Source organism: Dendrobium catenatum, unplaced genomic scaffold (genome assembly GCF_001605985.2).
Source record: "Dendrobium catenatum unplaced genomic scaffold, ASM160598v2 fragScaff_scaffold_382, whole genome shotgun sequence".
Taxonomy (NCBI): Eukaryota; Viridiplantae; Streptophyta; class Magnoliopsida; order Asparagales; family Orchidaceae; genus Dendrobium; species Dendrobium catenatum.
In genome coordinates this window covers 88,975-108,461 of record NW_021318844.1, presented here as the reverse complement: position 1 = coordinate 108,461, position 19,487 = coordinate 88,975, and the positions used below count along the sequence as shown (strand labels likewise).

Here is a 19,487-nt window from a genome sequence, read left to right as displayed (position 1 = left end):
ATTATTTAATTTTAATCAAACATGAATCAATTAAATGAGATAATAAATTTTCTTAGGATCATATAACAAAGTAGTGCTAAAAAGTTATACCTCAAAATAAATAAATAAGGAATTGTATTAAATTAACATGAATATTCACTAATTTGAAGATTAATTAGTTTAAATTTTTTCAAAAATGTTGGGTGGTTGGAAAGATTAAGAGGTTGAAGTGAAAAATATGATATGAGAGTTAACATATACCAATAAATAAATAAATAAATAAATAAATACTATATTGCTAATTAGTTAGTAGTTAACCAAATTATATTTAAATAAATTTTAATCAATTATTAATTGAGCTTAATATTATATTCATAAAAGTTATTTGCTAAATAACAATAAATTTATTTGTGAATGTAAATAAATGAGTTAGATTTTATTCTAATTTAGTTCATTAAGCACTTTTGAGTTTTTTTTAAAAACTAAAATTATTTGTTTACTAACTTAAATGACTGTTAATGTATATTAGTGGATTTAAATTTGAGTTTTTCATCAAGAATTATTCACTTAAAAGCTCTTTTAATCAGAAATTCACATTTCAAATAAAAATTATTCTTTTGATCATCTTGTTGTTTCTCATCCAAAATTATCTTATTATTTATCTGGAATTTTATATACAACAAATTAAACAACACATGAATTTTCAATATTTTATCTATGTAATAATCAAAGAGTAAATGCAATTTTTTAAAAGATTCATGTAATGAATATTTAGAAATGATCATTTTTTATTAGATTTAAATGAGAATTTGACTTTTAACAGAACATAATGAAGATAAAAAGATTCATATAGCCGAGGTGAACAAAGACTTAATGTTGATGTTGCTGTTGTTGTTGTAATAATCAATGAGTATTGTTCTATGTTTGAAGTATTGATGACGGAATGTTCTTAACGTTCTCTTCTTCATTCCATTAAAAAAAAAAGAAAAAAAAAATCATTCCACATACTATGAAAGATTAAAGGTGTTAATAAATGATCAAACCTATCAACCCACCTTAGGAAATCAAAAATTGAGTTGACCCATTTAATAAATAGATCCAAATCGAGTTAGCTTTTCTCACCTGTTTATTAAACTTGAACATGTTAGATTTAGATTTACCCACCAACCCATTTTGGACCAAAAAATATCGTTTAATACTTTTCTTTAAAAAAGTTTACTTATTGTTATAATATTCTTTTTTAATCAATTTCATAAACTTTATATTTGGGTCGGATCAATTTCTGATTGGACCGAAATTCAATTCATTAACCAGTTTTAACAATGAAAAGTATATTCACCAAAAATCAAATTGCTTCCTCTTTAGGGCATCTCCAACCGGAAAACTCAATTTTCACTCCAAAATACAGTAATACATCAAAATGCAGAAACTCGTCTCCAATTGAATTTCATTTTCAAACATAAAAAAAAAGAATATTCATAGTATATTCTTTCACATAAATTATTTTATATATTTTTAATCATATATTTATATTAAAAAAAATAGTGGGTGAACAGTACGATGCCACCTGCAAGCAAATAGCGAAAAGTTTAGCGTTCGGCTTGAGTAACCGAACGGCGCCATACACATATTTGACGTTCCGCTGGAGAAGGCCTTAATAAACAAAATCGAATACACCATCAGAGTAGAAGCAGAATTGAAAGACATCTAAAAGCTCTTCCTTCATAGAAAGTAAATGACAAATATAAAGTAATCAATGTTTTCTTACCTAGCAATAAGCAAACTGGCTTTCAGCAAGATGGTCACTGGTTTCACTTTGGCTTACCAAAAAGGGGGTTTCTGAACGAGGGAACAGAAGCTTCAGGCGGAAGGCATCGACTCCATTGAGGTAGTAACGGAACAGCCTCTTCGCCCTGATAAATCCTAGACGGCCATACAGAGCCAAAGCTCCCTTGTTTGTAACTTCTGCTTCCAATGTCACCTGCCAAAAGATTTCAATACATGGTGAGTTCGACTGCATTGCTGCAGGAGCAAATGAGCTTTATGCCTCATCAAATATATTTGGATTCAGTCAAGTTTGGTTTAAATTATTTCATCATTTCCTTATAAACTACTAATTATTATAAATTGCGCATCTTAGCTGGTGGTTGTAGGATAGAACACATTTATGAAGCTTGTATAAGCTTACAGTAGATGTGTGGGGAAAGAGGTAATTGAACAAAGGAAAATGGTATAGAACAGATTCATTAAAGCTCTGGATGTTACACATGAATTGAAAAAAAAAAAGGAAATGGAAATGCTATGAAGTAAGAATATTTAGAGAAGAGAAGGCCTTATGCGTCGGCCTCAGGCATATTTTGGACATGAACAAGGCTCATACACGCCTGACGTAGAGCTACGTACTCCCAGAGCTAAAATCGCACTAAAAACGAGATCCAAAGCATATACCGAGCAAACAATACAATAACGAGGATATTCATCATCGTGAACGACAATCCGAGTTATACCGAGCTATTACCGAGCATACAAAAAAATAACCGTTTTTTCCTAGGAAAAACTCTGGTATTTTTGACTCGGAAGCTCGTATATAACTTAGGTATTGGTCTTCACATGATGATATTCGCTCATTATTACAAATAAACCTAGCATACCGAAGCAAAACCGAGTTTTTTGGCGGTGGGAGGACGTAAGCTCTACTCAGGTGGAGTAGACTTATATAATTTTTCCGTACGTAAGAGGGCACACCGGAACAGCATCCTATTGAGAAAAAGCAAGAAGAAAGTAGCTCGATTGGGAAACACTCCACCAATCTTCGTATTTTCAAAGTATAACAATTTTGTTCTTTGCTTGCTAAAGTACCACAATCGAAAAAAAGAGATTTTAATGATTCTCTCTGAAAACTTGTGTCTATTGATGCAGACAACGGACACGACACAGACACGGACACGGGACACTGCAATTTTTAAAATATAGGACATGGGGATAGGCGTGGAAGACACGATAATATTGTTTTTAATATAATATTATAATAATTTTTAAAAATATAAACAACGAACACGGCTTAAGACAGATGGCTCTTGTTGAACCTTCACTAATCCCACCCCCCATGCCAGAGCAGAAGCTCATTTTGCTAACAAACCAATCATACATATGAGTAACACAAATCAAATATGATATGAAGTGAAATCAAATATCCCAATAATAGACAACATGAATACCAACTAATATACAGTCTGCGAGCCTAAGGGGCTGCCCCGACGGCGCAAGGTTTATCGTGAACACCTTGCCAATGAATCGCGAGTATATATATTACAAGGTTTGTGCGGAGATACTAATAGAGGGGCATCGTCCTCGTTTGTTAGATGAGGGTTTCCGGGGGAGCAATATAGAGCGCCCCAGTAACTATAAATTATGATATTGTTATAGAAGTAATATTTGATATGTATCTGAGCTTTGTGATTTTTAAAGTTCGTAAGTTGTTTGTATGGGAAGATACCGAGTGGTACTGAGCATGTACCTAGCAGTACCGAGCATATACGTAGCAATACCGAGCATGTAACTAGCAGTACTAAGCGGTACTGAGCATGTACCCAGCAGTACCGAGCATATACCCAGCAATACCAAGCATGTAACTAGCGGTACTGAGCGGTACCGAGCATGTACCTAGCAGTACCGAGCATGTACCAAGCGGTACCGAGCATGTACTGAGCGGTACCGAGCATGTACTGAGCAAAACTGAGCATGTACTGAGCGGTACCGAGCATGTACTGAGCGGTACCGAGCATGTACTGAGCGGTACCGAGCATGTACTGAGCAATACCGAGCAATATCGAGCATGTACTGAGCGGTACTGAGCATGTACTGAGCGGTACCGAGCATATATTGAGCAATACCGAGCATGTACTGAGCAATACCGAGCATGTACTAAGCGGTACCGAGTATGTACTGAGCGGTACCGAGCATGTACTTAGCAGTACCGAGCATGTACCTAACGATACCTCATTTAATAACCGGACATGCGTGTCCGATTTTAATTTTATTTTTTTTAATTGCGACACTCCAATGCCGTGTCGGACACGTGTCCATGCCGTGTCCGACACTGCATACCCTCTCTAAGTGTCGTGTCGGTGCATCATAGGCTGTGCTTCTTTCAATCAAGTTCGAGAAGTAGTATGTCAGGGTCATTTCAGATGGAAAGACACTTAAATATGGGCATGGATTGGAAAAATAAGGCATATAACAGGCCAAGACACACATAGTTATATTTGGTTTGATTATTTTGATGAGGGTATTGGCATTTAAGTCTTTTGGATTTTTTGATATTTTATATACAATATTGATATTAGCAAATTATGTGACAATTGAAAAGTTTAATGAATGCTAATGTTAGATTGCTATTAACAAAAATTAAATATCACATGTGATAAATATTTCTATTAGTTATTAATAGTGTTTGTTTTTCTTTTATCATTGTTAACTTTCTTTTGTGATTATTACAAATTATGTGAACATGTGAGCCACAACAAAAACCAAACAAATTTTTTTCAAGGATTAGGTAGGATATTAATTTAACAATGCATTTGCTCACATTTCTTAAATGTAGTTACTCATTAATTATATTGGAACAAAATACCAATCATGAAACTTTTAAATTAAATGAATTTCATTCCATCCATTTCCATCAAATCATACCTATGAGACCAGTATGGGCAATGAGTAGGAAAATGACATTCAAAAGGAAATAGATGTAGCCAGAGGAAAAATTTCATAGTTCGAAAGCAAGCAGACAGAAGCATATGAAGCACATATACTTCATAGGATCTAATACTGATGTATTATACATATCATATACAAATAAAACATATGCCAACCATATGAAATACCAAAAACAGCATTTCTTCCTATTTAATAAAATAAACCACATATAAAAAGGGAATATTATAAGGATTCACTACGTTAACACACCTCGTATAGACCCACAAAATTCTTGGTTGCTTAAAGGGGCCGGCACAAAATTATTTAGGAACCTAGGGAAGATCAATAGTCCATTTTCGAGAATATTACCACAAAGGTTTCCAACTCTAGTCCTAGTTATCTGATAACATTACCGCAGCCAAGTTGTTATTACTTTTCTTTGAGGAAGATGAGCACTTCTTGAGCTTCTTTGCAAAGAGAGAGAGAAAGAGGAAGGAGAGGGAGGGGGAGTGAGCAAGCTAACAGGAATTTAAAATTCCTTTATTCAATCATCATGGAGCTTACAAGGGGTCCCACTTGCAACAACCTACAATGTTTATATATAAGCATTTAAATTTGGTAGATGTCTTACGGATCAACCAAATCTAAAACCAGACCAATACACAATAATCTCCACCTTGGTCTGATTTCACGATCAAAGAATTACATGTGCGTTTGTTGCGATCTGACCGGTTCCCTGCACTACACGAGCAAATATGCTGAACAGAGCCCAATCTCGTTCAAGTTCAGCCTCCACAGTGCGTTCCAATACACAGCTCTAGCTCATGCTCCCGTTCGTTCGAAACCACACGCGACTACGTCCCTCATTGTTCCTCCCATGATCCACACGCTCATGCCTTGTGCAGCTTCAGATCCGCTTGGCACATCCGCGCTCCAACATTGTGCATACTCTGGGTAGCCAGTCTCCTCCGGGCACCAGTGCGCGATCCAACATGCGACTTCGCACGAGCCACCCGTCCAATCTCGAGACCGCAACCAACATGTCGCCCCGAGGTTCTTGATCTTGCCGCTTTTAAACCACTGCTCCGACACACCAAATTTGATCGAAATTGCTCACAACTATGCCTGAATTTTAACTTGGAGACTCCACCTCAAAATATCTAAAAAAAATCTTTATCAAGAAAAGGATCCGTGCCTCCAAGGTCTGCTAGCACGGCATCTGCTTGCCCGCGCCACCAGGCCACTTCTAATGGCCTCTCCCGCTCCTTAATCTCGCATGAAACCACACGCGTCACCCATGCAAAATCGTGCTCCGGCCTTATCCTGCGCTTACGCAACCCACTTCCACGCACACTGCTTCCACCTGTGTCATGCATGTACGCGCGCCTGGCTCACGCGCTCTGCACTGCAGCCTGCGCCCCGCATGCTCGAATTGCATGCGAGCACAGCTCGCGACCCACTGCTGATACCATCCTGCACGTGGTGTGCGACTGTGCCCACGCTTGTCCCGGCTTTGCGGGCATTTGGACCGAGCTCCACTACCCTGCGAGCCAATAAGCATCCCGAACTATTGCTTCGACCCGCCTGCGCAACACCCGCACGATCTCCCGTGTGTTTGTGCTTCTAGGCCTGTATACCTCCAATCCAGCCTGCTTGCCTCCGCCGATCCCGGTACCAGACCTGTCCGCCTCACGCAAACAAACTAGCATGAGCATGCTCGTCGACGGCACCGGTAGTCTCCCTCCTATCTTTCTTGGACGCGAATCTTCCTCCACCTCGATCACCTCAATGAGGCTCTGATACCTGAGGAACATGAGCTCTTCTTGAGCTTCTTGGAAGAGAGAGAGAGAGAGAGCAGGGAGGAGAGGGAGGGGTGGTGAGCGAGTTGACAGGAATTTCAATTCCTTTATTCAACTATCTTGGAGATTACCAGGGATCCCACTTACAACAACCAACAATGCTTATATATAGGCATTTATATTTGGTGATATGTCTTACGGATTAACCTAATCTAAAACCGGACTAATACACAACAATACATAACAAAAGTTCCCAATTCTAGTTTTAGTTATCTGATAACATCATCGCAGCCGAGTATTGCCATAATATTATTGGCCAAAAAATCACACTATATCTTCATTTGAGTGTCGACGATGTTTTGAGAGCAACGACAAAATCCGTTCTACGATCGGATGTCGTTTGGGCAATATCACGTCGGTTTTGGATGTCGGTCGTCCCTTTGGACCGATCTTGTCCGATTTGACTGCGAGGGATCCCCACTTAGGGGAACTCGATGTTTTGATTGCAACAACATCGTCCGTTTGGTAATTGGAGGTTGTTTAACACATCAAGTAACATGTCACGTCGACGTGTCTGTTGCTTGATTCGTCGGTTTTGCTCCCTTTGTGCGTGGTTTGATGTATAAGGGTCAACAAAGTCGACCTGGAGCAATAGCAAGGTATTTGTGTCTCTAGCACACATCACAACTTGTCACCAAGTCCTCTACATCCTTCTGCATGCCTACCCAGTATAGCTCCACTGTTAGTCTATGATATGTCTTCTATACTCCTGAATGTCACTCAATAGCTGTGCCATGAAATTTTTGCAACAAGAGAGGGATGAGCGATGATGTCCTCGCGAGCAAAAACCATCCTCGGTATAGTAGCTTTTGACCCATCAAAGAGTAACCATGATGGTTATCTTTGTCTTGCAGTAAGTCTCCCATGAGCTTATTCAACTCTTCATTTTGCTCGCTCTCATGCTTTAAGGCCTCCCAATCCACCACCATGGGAACAGATAGAGCCATAACCTGAGGGTCTTCGCAACACCTGGAAAGAGCATCTGCAGACTGCAACTTTATTTTCCATCCCGGGCTTGTACTGAATCTCGAAGTTATAACTCAACAACTTGGAAAGCCACTGCTGATGCTCCTCTATCACCATTCTCTACTGTAACAGAAACTTCAAACTCCTTTGGTCGGTCCTGACTATAAATTAACGTCCCAACAGGTAAGGTTGCTACTTCTGTATTGCCAACACTATCATCATCAGCACCCTTTCATACACTAATTTCAACCTAGTCCTGGCAGTCAACACTTGGTTGAAATAGGTTATGGGTCTCTGACCTGCATAAGAACTAATCTCAAACCATAGCTTGATGCATCAGTCTCTACTACAAATGGCTGGCTAAAATTTGATAGTGCTAACACAAGGATACTTGTCATGGCTTTCTTTGCTCAAACGCCTAGGTGGCTGCCTCCCCCCATTTGAAACAATCCTCTTCAATTGCTCTGTCAATTGCCATGCTATAGAGCTATATCCCCTCAAAAACTTCTTGTGGTACTCTGTGAGTCCCAAGAACCCCCTCAACTCCTTCAGGGTTTTAGGTAAGATCCACTTTAGCATAGCCTCTATCTTGGAAAAATCTACAGACTCCTCATTTGGACACCACATGTCCCAAACACTCCACCCTCTATTATGCAAAAGAACACTTCTTCAAATTGACATACAGTTGACACTCCTTTAATGTTGCTAACACGACCCTCAAGTACTCCACATGCTCTGTCTTAGACTAACTATACAATAAAATGTCATCGAAGAAAATTAATACAAACTTGCAGAAGTAGAGCCGAAATATCTTATTCATAAGTGACTGGAAGGTAGTTGAGGCGTTGATAAGCCCAAAAGGCATCATTTAAAACTCGTAGTGACTTTATGAGTCCTGAAAACAGTATTGTGGATGTCGGCGAGTCGCATTTTGATATGATGGTATCTTGATTTCAGATCAATCTTGAAAAATATCATCATCCTATATAACGCATCCAAAAACTCATCAATAACTGGTATAGGAAACTTATCCAACATTATTTCCTTATTTAGAGCCCGATAATCTACACAAAATCTCCAACTACTATCCTTTTCACCAGCAACACAGGATTAAAGAAGGGACTAACACTGAGATGAATGATCTGGGCCTCCAACATCTCGTTGATTAGTCTGATAGTCTCTCAATTTTATCCTTTTGAACATATGAGTATCGATAGAGTCAAATACCGATGGGAATACCCCCTCCAAGATGATGGCATGCTCATGCTTTTATGGGGGAGGTAGGCCCTGAGGCAGCTGGACCACATCACTAAATTATTGCAAGGATGGTTAGATTATCTCTGAAACTTCCCCCTCTCTCTCCATGCTTCCTCCTCCCTCAAGGCTTTGGAGCTCCACAAAGAATCCAATCCTGCTCCCTCGATTTCCCTCACGATGGTCTTACTTTGGAAAAACTAAAATCCCCCATGATCCTCACCTTCCTCACTCCCATCATGAATTCCATAGTCAATGCTTTCAAGTCCATCTTGAATTTCCCCTAATGTTTGCAACTACTTCAAGCCCAAAATATCATATGAGCTCCCTAACTACAAGGGAAAAAAAATCTCCTTCAACTAGATATCCTGCAGTGTCACCATCAACCCTGGGCAAATGCCTCTACTCTTATCAATCTTCCATGTTCCCATCATCACCCCAAAACAGCATGCGTCGACTAACTTCAGCCCCAATCGGTCCACACCTAGTTGTAGATGAAGTTGTGGGTCGCCCCACTGTCCACTTGAACTACCACTTATTCTCCTCATATATGTCCCCTCACTTTCATGGTGTAATTTGAGGTAAAACCCACACTTGAGTTCAGGGAGACATTCACCACATCTAGGTACACATGCTCTTCCTCAACTGCCTCCTCCTTTAGATTCTCCTCCTCCACATCACAGAATGTAAGTACCTGCAGTGAACGATCCTTGTAATGGTGGCTCGGTGCAAACTTCTCATCATAACAGAAACACATCCCCTAGCCCACTTCTTCTGAACCTCTCTGCCTTAGTCAGCCGCTTGAAATTTCCCCTTAGATGTGCTCCCAATTCCCTATCCTTGGGTACTTCTCTTTGAATGGGCATAGGTCATAACTTTGGTGCTAAAAAGTAGTCGTCATCCGGTATGAAGCTCCCAAACTACTACTTTTGTTGCTTCTCTCAAGTGAGTTTTTGTCCTCCACCAAGTAGGCTAGCTCCATAGCCTCGCTCAACCCTCGTTGCCTCAATAACCTAACAACAACCCTGATCTCTGGCTTGAGTCCCTTCTTGAAATTTCCCTCCAACACTGTCTTAGGGCTCGTTTGGGACGGCGGCACTCTTGCTTTACTTTATAAAAAGTTATAAAATTGTTGTTTGGGGCGTCGCTCTCTTCTGATAACCCATCACTATCCCTTCCTGAACTAGAGCAAAGGACTACTTGTAGAAATCTCCTTCCTGACTATTTCAGAAACATTTTAATAAACCATCTTTGAGCTCCCTCCACAATCGGATTGGATCTCTTATGTCTCTCCACTCATACCAATACAAGGCCTTCCCCTCCAAGCATAAAGTCGTCGTCGTGAATCTCTCCTCCTGTGTCAGCTCATTCACTGCAAAGTATCTCTCCACCCTATAGATCCACCCATGAGCATCTCCTCCCTAAAAAATGAGCATCTTCAGCTTTCGCACTCTCGGATCCCCTCCACCCCAACTTCCTCTTCCACCTCTAGCTCCTCCTATATATCGTTGTTGTGATCTCTCCATTGTTCTCTCCCACCCCTCCTTTCATAAATATCCTCTTCCTCAAAATCAGCCCTCCTTATTTCTTCCTCCCAATTTCTCCTCATGTTATATCATTCACCCATTTTTCCCACCTAGTTATCGATTCAAGAGGTGGCATATTTTCCCTGTTGCCTAATATTTCTACCTCTCGATCATCCCTCATTGTGCCGATATTAGGGTTTCCCCCACTTCCTTGGCTACCCATCAGTGCCCTTGCCTCTAATGTTGTCGGTTGGGTGTGATGCTCCAATATTTTTTCATTATATCCTCTAGGTTAGAAAATCTTCCTTCCATTGATGAAATCCTTTCCTCAACTTCAAATTTGAATAGACCAATTTCTCCTTCTAGTTTCTCTTCCAAAACATCCACTTTCTTTGGCGCCTTAGGTCCTGAATCATGCTATGATACTAATTTGATAGGATTTGATAATCAAAACAACACAACAATATAAAAAATATAACATTTACTCCAAATAGATCCAGAAATAGCACCAAGGGTGGGCTGTAATTACTAATCTCCAAGCAAAGAAAGACAAGATACAAGTTGATTTACTATTCAAGTTGTGAATCATCTCTCCCACAATTCCTAGCAGCCACTAGAAATCCAATAACTTCCACAAAAAACTATTGAAGCAAATAAATTCCAAACATAAACCCTAACCCCCACAATCTCCCCCAACAACCCAAAATCCTCTAATAAATGTCTATTACATCTTTCCCAAAGAGTTTCCCCCAAAGCCTCTTCTCCTATAGGTGATAAAGGAGGTCATGGGCCCACCTAGGCACTTGGGTTGCTACCCACCTTGGCGGTCGTGCTGCCAGCTATTGCATCAGTTTCTTAATTGTGTTTATATTGTTTAGTAATATTTTAATTATTTAGAAATGTTTATTAATTGTATTTATGCTGTTTAGGAAAGTTCCAATTGTGTTTATTATGTATGAGGGCTATTGAAGGCAGAGTTTTGTCTAGGGTTATCATTATATATTTGCTGAATTTATTTTCTAGGATTTGGTGTGAGTTTCCTAGAAGCAAATAGGATTTGTGGGAGAGTTGATCTACCTCTCGAATAGTACATCAATTGTATCTTTCGTTAGGTATTCTTGCATTGTTCTTATATCTATTTTGTTGTTTTTACTTCCAAGACGCATCAGACTCTTATGAGAGTATATTGTAACAATAATCATTCCTCCATACTTGATGCCATCTAAATATCTACTAAGAGGCTATAACATTACGTTTGAAATTTATGTTTCATATGAAGTTGAGAAAAAATATTAGGAATGACCTTTTTTATAATATTACGTTTGAAATTTATGTTTCCTCAAGTAGGTTTGGATATGAGTTCTAAATTAAATTTTTGGAATGACTTAGAAGAATTAATACAAAATATAGCTCTTGAAGAAAGAGTTTTTATTGGAGGAGATTTAAATGGACATCTTGGTAGAGAGGTAGATGATTTTAAAAGCATTCATGGTGGCCATGGATTTGGAACGACGAATGAAGGTGGCAAGACCATATTGGATTTTTGTTTAGCTTATGATTTTTCAATTGCTAATACTTTATTTAAGAAAATGAATGAGCATCTCATTACTTATAAAAATGGATATAGTACAACCCAGATTGACTATTTTATTATTAGAAAATTAAATCGTTTAGATTGCAAAGATTGTAAAGTTATTCCGAGTGAAAGTTTATGTAACCAACATCGATTATTAGTTTTGAACTTTAAGATAAAAGGGCATAAAATAAAAAATAAAGTAAAACAATTTTCTAGAATTAGATGGGGGCATTTAAAGAATATTAACAAAAATATTTTTGGAAATAGGATTTTAGATCGTAAGATTTTGTCTGTGCATGAGGATGCTAATATTATGTGGGAAAAAGTGGCTAGTGATATTAAGAATATTGCAAAAGATGTCCTTGGAGTATCAAAGGGAAAAGCTCCAAATAGTAAAAATAGTTGGTGGTGGAATCCTAATGTGCAAGAAAAGATTAAAAATAAGAAGCTTTGTTATAAAAATTGGTTTAATTTTAAAAATTCTGATAATTGGGAAATATATAAAGTGGCTCGTAAGGATACTAAGAAAGCAATATGCGATGCAAAGAGATTAGCTTTTAGTGATTTATATAATAGATTAAATACTAAGGAGGGAGAAAGATATATGTATAAGTTAACCAAACAAAGAGATAGGAGTAGTAAGGATTTAGTTCAAGTGAAGTGTATTAAAGATGAAGATCAAAAAATACTTTTCTTAGAAGATGATATTCAACAAAGATGGATGAGATATTTTGCTAAACTTTTTAATGAAGATTGTGAAAATAAGATTGACTGTAGTGACCTTAGCACCCTAAATGAAAATAAAGATTTCTATTTTTATCGGCGTATTAGTAAAACTGAAGTTAGAGAGGCTTTAAAGAAAATGAAGGGTGGAAAAGCTGTTGGACCTGATGATATTCCAATACAGGTGTGGAAATGCTTAGGAGATGAAGGAATTTCATGGCTTACTAAACTTTTTAATACTATTTTGAAGACTAAAAAGATGCCAGATGAGTGGAGAATGAGTGTGTTAATTCCTATTTTTAAGAATAAAGGTGATGCACAAGATTGTGCGAATTATAGAGGTATTAAGTTAATGTGTCATACTTTAAAACTATGGGAGCGAGTTATGGAGCATAGGTTGCGGCGTGATACTAATGTTTCTCAAAATCAATTTGGATTCATGCCGGGTAGGTCGACTATGGAAGCCATACATTTATTAAGAGGTTTGATGGAGAAATATAGAGAAAATAAGGAGGATCTACATATGATATTTATTGATTTAGAAAAAGCATATGATAAAGTTCCAAGAGAAGTGCTATGGAGAGTTCTTGAAAAGAAAGGAGTCAATAATGCTTATATTCAAATCATTAAAGATATGTATGCAGGAGCTATTACTTGTGTTCAAACACAAGGTGGATTGACCAAGTATTTCCCTATTTCGGTTGGGTTACATCAAGGATCAGCCTTAAGCCCATATCTTTTTACTTTAGTCATGGATGTTCTCACTAGACATTTGCAAGAGGATGTACCTTGGTGTATGCTTTTTGCTGATGATATTCTTCTTGTTGATAAGACTAGAGAGGGAGTTGAAGGTAAACTTGAATTATGGAGGTCAACCTTAGAGTCTAAAGGTTTTCGCTTGAGTAGATCTAAAACAGAATATATGGAGTGTAATTTTAGTAGTAATAGACCTACTGAAGGGATTGTGACTTTGGGCGATCAAGTCATTAATAAGAGTACACGTTTTAGATATCTTGGATCAATTGTTCAAAGTGATGGTGAAATAGATGGGGATATTATCAGCAGAATTCAAATTGGATGGTTGAAGTGGAGGAATGCATCGGGCTTGTTATGTGATAGAAATGTACCCCTCAAACTTAAGGGAAAATTCTATAAGATGGTAGTGAGGCCTGCAATGCTTTATGGTGCCGAATGTTGGCCATTAAAAGAGAAGCATAATACTAAGTTAAGTGTGACAGAGATGAGGATGCTCAGGTGGATGAGTGGCTTTACCCTTAGAGATAAGATACGAAATGAGCATATACGTGAAAAGGTTGGAGTAGCTCCAATAGAAGATAAGATTAGAGAGAGTCGCCTTAGATGGTTTGGCCACATAAAACGACGGCCTTTCGATGACCCGGTTAGGAGAGTAGAGGTATTAGATTTGACTTATATTAAGAAAGGTAGGGGTAGACCTAAAAAGACTTGGTTAGAAAATATTAGGAATGACCTTTCTTTATTAGATTTAAACAAGAATTTGACTTTTAATAGAACACAATGGAGAAAAAGGATTCATGTAGCCGACCCCACATAGTGGGATAAAGACTTGATGCTGTTGTTGTTGTTGTTGTTGCTGCTTATGATGCAAAAATAACTATTATTATAGAGTTTAATGATTTAAATGTTTATTCAATTAACAATCTTTTTGGATCACTAATTACTTACGAGCAATGAGTGACTCAAAGGCATATTGATGAAGGTGAGAAGCAAAAGGAGAATAACATAGCATTGAAAGTGTTGAATCTAGATTTTTTTTTTTTAAAGTTAAACCCACGGAAGGGCCTACGCGTCGATTAAAGAGCCATAATCTGAGGGTCTTCGCAACACCTGGAGAGAGCATCTGCAGACTGCAGCTTTATTTTCCATCCCGGGCTTATACTGAATCTCGAAGTTATAACTCAACAACTTGAAAAGCCACTGCTGATGCTCCTCTATCACCATTCTCTATTGTAACAAAAACTTCAAACTCCTTTGGTCGGTCCTGACTATGAATTACACGTGTTCTAAAAGCTGCACTAATTGGAGAAACAACCAAAGCACCTAAAAATATTTGTATGCCGTCTCTTTCTGTACCCAAATCCAACGCCGTATCTTTCTGTACCCAAATCCAATTTATAGACAAATCATTCATGATATGATCAATTTGAATATTTAAGTTATTCAAGATAGAATCTACACTGATTTAACATCCAAACTCCAAATTAGAAAAAAAATATGCATTCAGGCATTAGTAACATTTTCCCACAAGAAAAAATGAAATCAATTTACATCATTTAAAAAATAGGATGACTTGATCCAATAAACAAGCTTGCACTTCAAGGTTACCTCTTCACAGCCAGATTCCATCATCACACGTATGGCCCTCGTAACAAGTTCAGTTGCTGCAATCTCAGCACAATGAAAAAAAATATTAGAAAGTTCTAACACTCATAAGCGTGCAAAGTAATAGGTTATAACATAATGAATTAATAAGTCATCTAGCATAAAATATATCTCAATCACAAATCAGGAAACAAGCATTCAATGAGTATGATTCAGTTGTATAAAAAGGTATGGCATTTGTCAGTGGCATATGTAACAACTTGAAATTGGAAAAATATTTTAAAATGAAAAATATGATATTTCTATTTTTGCACAGATTCATGATCATATTAGTTGTTACTATTATGAACTGAATGATTACATGCATCATACTATTTTTTTTTCCATTTTTTGAGTTAAGTAGTAGGGGGTTAGTGATCTACTGGACCTTTTAAGCTCAATATATGTGATTTAATGATTTTTGGTCAAAGAAGAGGAACGAGAGTGTGAGACTAATAAGACGCAGGATTCTTCGGGTTTTTCTGTTATGTGTTTTATTTATTTATTTATTTTGTGCTCAAGAGTGAGAAGATAGTATATTGTATTTGAATGAAAACTAGCTTTTGTACATGATTTTTGGAGCAATGAATACATATATATTGATGTTTTGAATAATAGATGTGTTTCTACTGGAATTTAAATTATTAAAAGAAAATTAAATAATTTTGATTGTAATTATTAAAATATAAAAGATATAATTCTATTCGATTTAGATTCTGGGGTCTCACAACATATGCCTTACCAACCTAGGACGAGGAAGTAACGCAGAAAAAATGAAGTGTCTACGCATAAAAAGCGGGTATAAGCATATAACTTGCACTTAATTTTTTCAATCAAAAGAAAAATATGTTTAAAACTATGCATACTCATTATTTGTGGGATTGGACAAATTAAATCATCATTTAACTTGGAAAATGCAGATAAAATGTTTTCTTAAGAAATGAGGCCATATAGAGCCTACAAAAATCTTACAAAGTTTGTGTTTAAGAATGACATATACATGATTTATAAGTCATGCAGAGTATTAAGGGGCTATTTTGTTGCAAATATGTGTTGATCCCATGAGCTTTAACTCATAGCATATATTATGATGATCACAAATATAATTTAGTTTAATTAATAATGTATTATTTTTTGGACTAAGATACTTGTTGCAGGAATTAGAATTGACAAGTGCATGTATACACAATGACTAAATTCAACTAGAGTGTGTGAACCTGAAATCAAGATAACTTAAGCAAGGATATAGATCAAAAATCTGAGGATAAGGTCAAGAAGTCGAGATCAAAGCATCAAGCCATGCATGCGTGCAGCTTCTGCCCAGGCGAAACCAGTCGCCTGTTTCGCGACTCGGCCGGTCCCGCGCGGACCGACTGGACCGGTCCAATGGACCAGTCTAACATATAGATCAAGAATCTGAGGATAAGGTCAAGAAGTCGAGATCAAAGCATCAAGCCTGGTGTCGAGGGTGATCCAAATTACAAGGCACGAAAATTGAGTAAAAAATTGCACTTTTTTCATTTTTTATTACTGATGTTTCAAGTGAAAAAACTAGTGAAAAAAACTAGCACACACACTAGAGTGAGCTAAAAAACTAATTTTAAAATGTCTTATATAAATGATAAAAAATATTGGTTGATACATACTAAATTGTACTATATGATCATGATCATATTCTACGATATACCTAATGTGTAGAATATGATGTTAAGGTATTAGATGACTAAATAGAGTTTGTTTTTTATGATTTTGTTATTTGAACCCATCGTACTATACGATGACCAAATCATACTGCACGATCTTCCTACATTTTCTAACAAAGCCTAATTTAAGGTTTTATTCTTAGGTGCTTGGTATATAAACCTTTCCAAAAACCCTAAAATGTATTGGAGACTGAAAAATTTTATAGAAGAAAAATGCTTTGATAGAGAATACTTCATATTTTTCATTTGAAAACTCCGAGTGAGAAAAATCTCTTGAGATTATGCGCATCTATTGTTTTTTCCACTTTTCTTCTACCTCAAATCCTCCGATGTTTTTGTAGCTATTTGTGAGAGTTATTGCTTCATCAAATTTTGTAAGAGATCAGAGAGATCTTGTGGGCTCCGAAAATTCGGCCCTGGCCTCCGCTCGCTTTTCTTTTATTCGGCGATGAAGTTTTAACGAACTAAATTCCGGGGTAATTTTTGGAAGGCAGATGGGTTTGTAGATAAGACACTACCCAGAGATTTGGCCCTCATTTTGCGAGGACTTTATGATATGAGTTCTGATTTCCTATAGGCGCAAGCCCCTATAGTTAATTACCCCTCTCGATCACGAGAGAGAACTTTCGATTAAGGCTAGTCGTCAATCAGATACGTATAGAATACGTGTTATCTGGCATATAGTGGTAGCATGGGTTTGGGATTTGGAAAGTTGGGTTTGGATTTGGGTATTTGGAAAGATTTAATATTTAAAATAGAAATTTCACCATCTTTCACCTAAAGCGGATGGTGGGGGAATGGATGATGGACCCGATTAAGATCCCATGGTTCCGTCGTCCCGAGCCATCGTGGTCCCTGGTCTATTTAGTCGGAGGAGGTAGTCGACCCAACCTGACAGAAGGATGATTGTCGGCAGCCATGGGTTGGATGTTTGTCTAAGGGATCAAATTTAAATTAACCTTAGCTTACAGAGGGCTTTGTGCCCTATTGATCATATCCTATTGATTCATATATCAAGGATTTGATGTCAATAAGGAACGTAACGGCGCTGACCATAACCGGTATTTCATGGTGCCATTTGGCGGCAAAACCACTCGGTTCAGAGGGCCCCGGGTCATAACAGTTTACCTGCAGTGCCATTTGGCGGCAAAACTGCCGGTTAGAGGACACGTACCACGCCCTTACTGGCAGGAGACTGTTTTGAGAATGGATCCTAGTGATATTTTCGACTAGGCATTTGGCTCTTTATGAGCTGAAGTAAATTTGAATTTGTCCACCCCGGCAAACTGTTGCGGAGGGTGGATGGATTTTGCTTTAAGTGTTGATGGATAGATTTCAGATTTTAAATATTTTTGGAATTTTGGGATCTGGAATTTTGGATTTTGTGGATTTTTGGATTTTCGTGGATATTTGGGTGGAGCTTTGAATTATTTGAATGAACATTAGGTATTCGGGAGACATTTGAAAATATTTGGGAACCCCTCCGGTTGAGATCTGCGTTCAACACGGCCATCATTGGGGTGTTCGGGGTCATTTCTCTTTGTTGATTGAATCTTGTCAACTCTGTCGAACTATCGATAGAGGATCGAATTTCGTATTTTTTATGCCCTTTTTAGTGAATTCGTATTGTTATAGACCTTTGAAGGCCTAATATGAATGTATTAAAACAAATATACTGGTCACCATCACCGTATACTTGTTTGATTGTTCGAACCCTGTCGACTTCTATTGACCCATATAGAAGCATTGGGTTCGAACTTGAATTCACTTATCGACCCGTGTAGCTTCCCTAAACGTCACGTGTGTACCAATAACACACTCGTCGGGGTCCATGCGGGTGATTTTTATATACCCCTTTAGTGTACCTATGTGTATACAATTTATGGTGTACGTGCAGGGGTATTTTGAAGGTATTTGTAGACGCCTTCTGTCCCCTAGTACGAGTGTTGCAGATTCGGTGGCGTTACGTAACAGCTTCTGAATAGACTTGTTCGCTGCTTTGTACAGGTAGACTGTCGTGCATTATTTGTTGCTTTTCCCAGGTCGATCGTAGTGCACTAACTAATCTCCTGCTTTGGGTCATAGGAGCTTGCACTTGTTGTAGTACTTCAATATTTGCACACAACAATATGTTGGATGCACGACTACTGTTCATCAAGAAATTTGCAAGCCTCTATAATCTGATCCAACTAAATGTTCATAACTTAGTTGAATTAAGATTAACTCAATCTTGATTTGATCTGACTTTCTCTTTCCAAAACTCGTATAGAAATCAATAAGTGCTTTACCAATTATGTCGTCTTCCTTGTTTTCTGTTATTGGCTTGAAGAACCCACCACTTCTACCTGGGATGATTATATCCTTACTAATTCCTTACACTTCGAAATCAGTGACCAGTATCTTGAATCAATAACTTGTCTTTTTCACTACATTACTGATTCTGACATATGGAATGTGGAATGGATCTTTGGTATCAACTTATGATCATTAGCACCTAATGTGTTATCATCAACTTTGATTTGCACATATGTTACTGTGTCTATATCACAGAATAATCCATTATAGCTCTTTTGTATTTATCCGTAGATAGCACGTCATACGTATGACAAGTCTTCCTTTATAATTCGTAGGCATTTACTACTATATTTATTTGTAAGCTAGCTCCATATCCATAGAAGACCGTTGTATGCATCTATAAGCAAGTGTAGTCCTTTGATTATTTGTGGGACACTATGTTTCTTGTATATGGCCTCTTGGTGTCATTGAGAGTTTGTATGTCAGCTTGTGTTGGTTGTAGGAGAGCAAT

The 19,487-nt window shown here is 37.6% G+C and overlaps 1 protein-coding gene across 1 annotated transcript in view; it reads right to left on the bottom strand.

Moving 5' to 3' along the window:
• Positions 1 to 1,387: 1,387 nt before the first annotated feature.
• The window catches only part of LOC110098937 (N-alpha-acetyltransferase MAK3), a 29,566-nt gene continuing 11,466 nt past the window's right edge, over positions 1,388 to 19,487 (bottom strand). Inside the window, exons 3-5 of the mRNA XM_020825894.2 lie at positions 14,943 to 14,998; positions 1,748 to 1,960; positions 1,388 to 1,632 (exon numbers count right to left, since the gene is read on the bottom strand). Of these exons, the coding sequence (XP_020681553.1) occupies positions 1,748 to 1,960; positions 14,943 to 14,998 (269 nt within the window). The 3' untranslated portion in view covers positions 1,388 to 1,632. The remainder of the gene's footprint in view (positions 1,633 to 1,747; positions 1,961 to 14,942; positions 14,999 to 19,487) is intronic.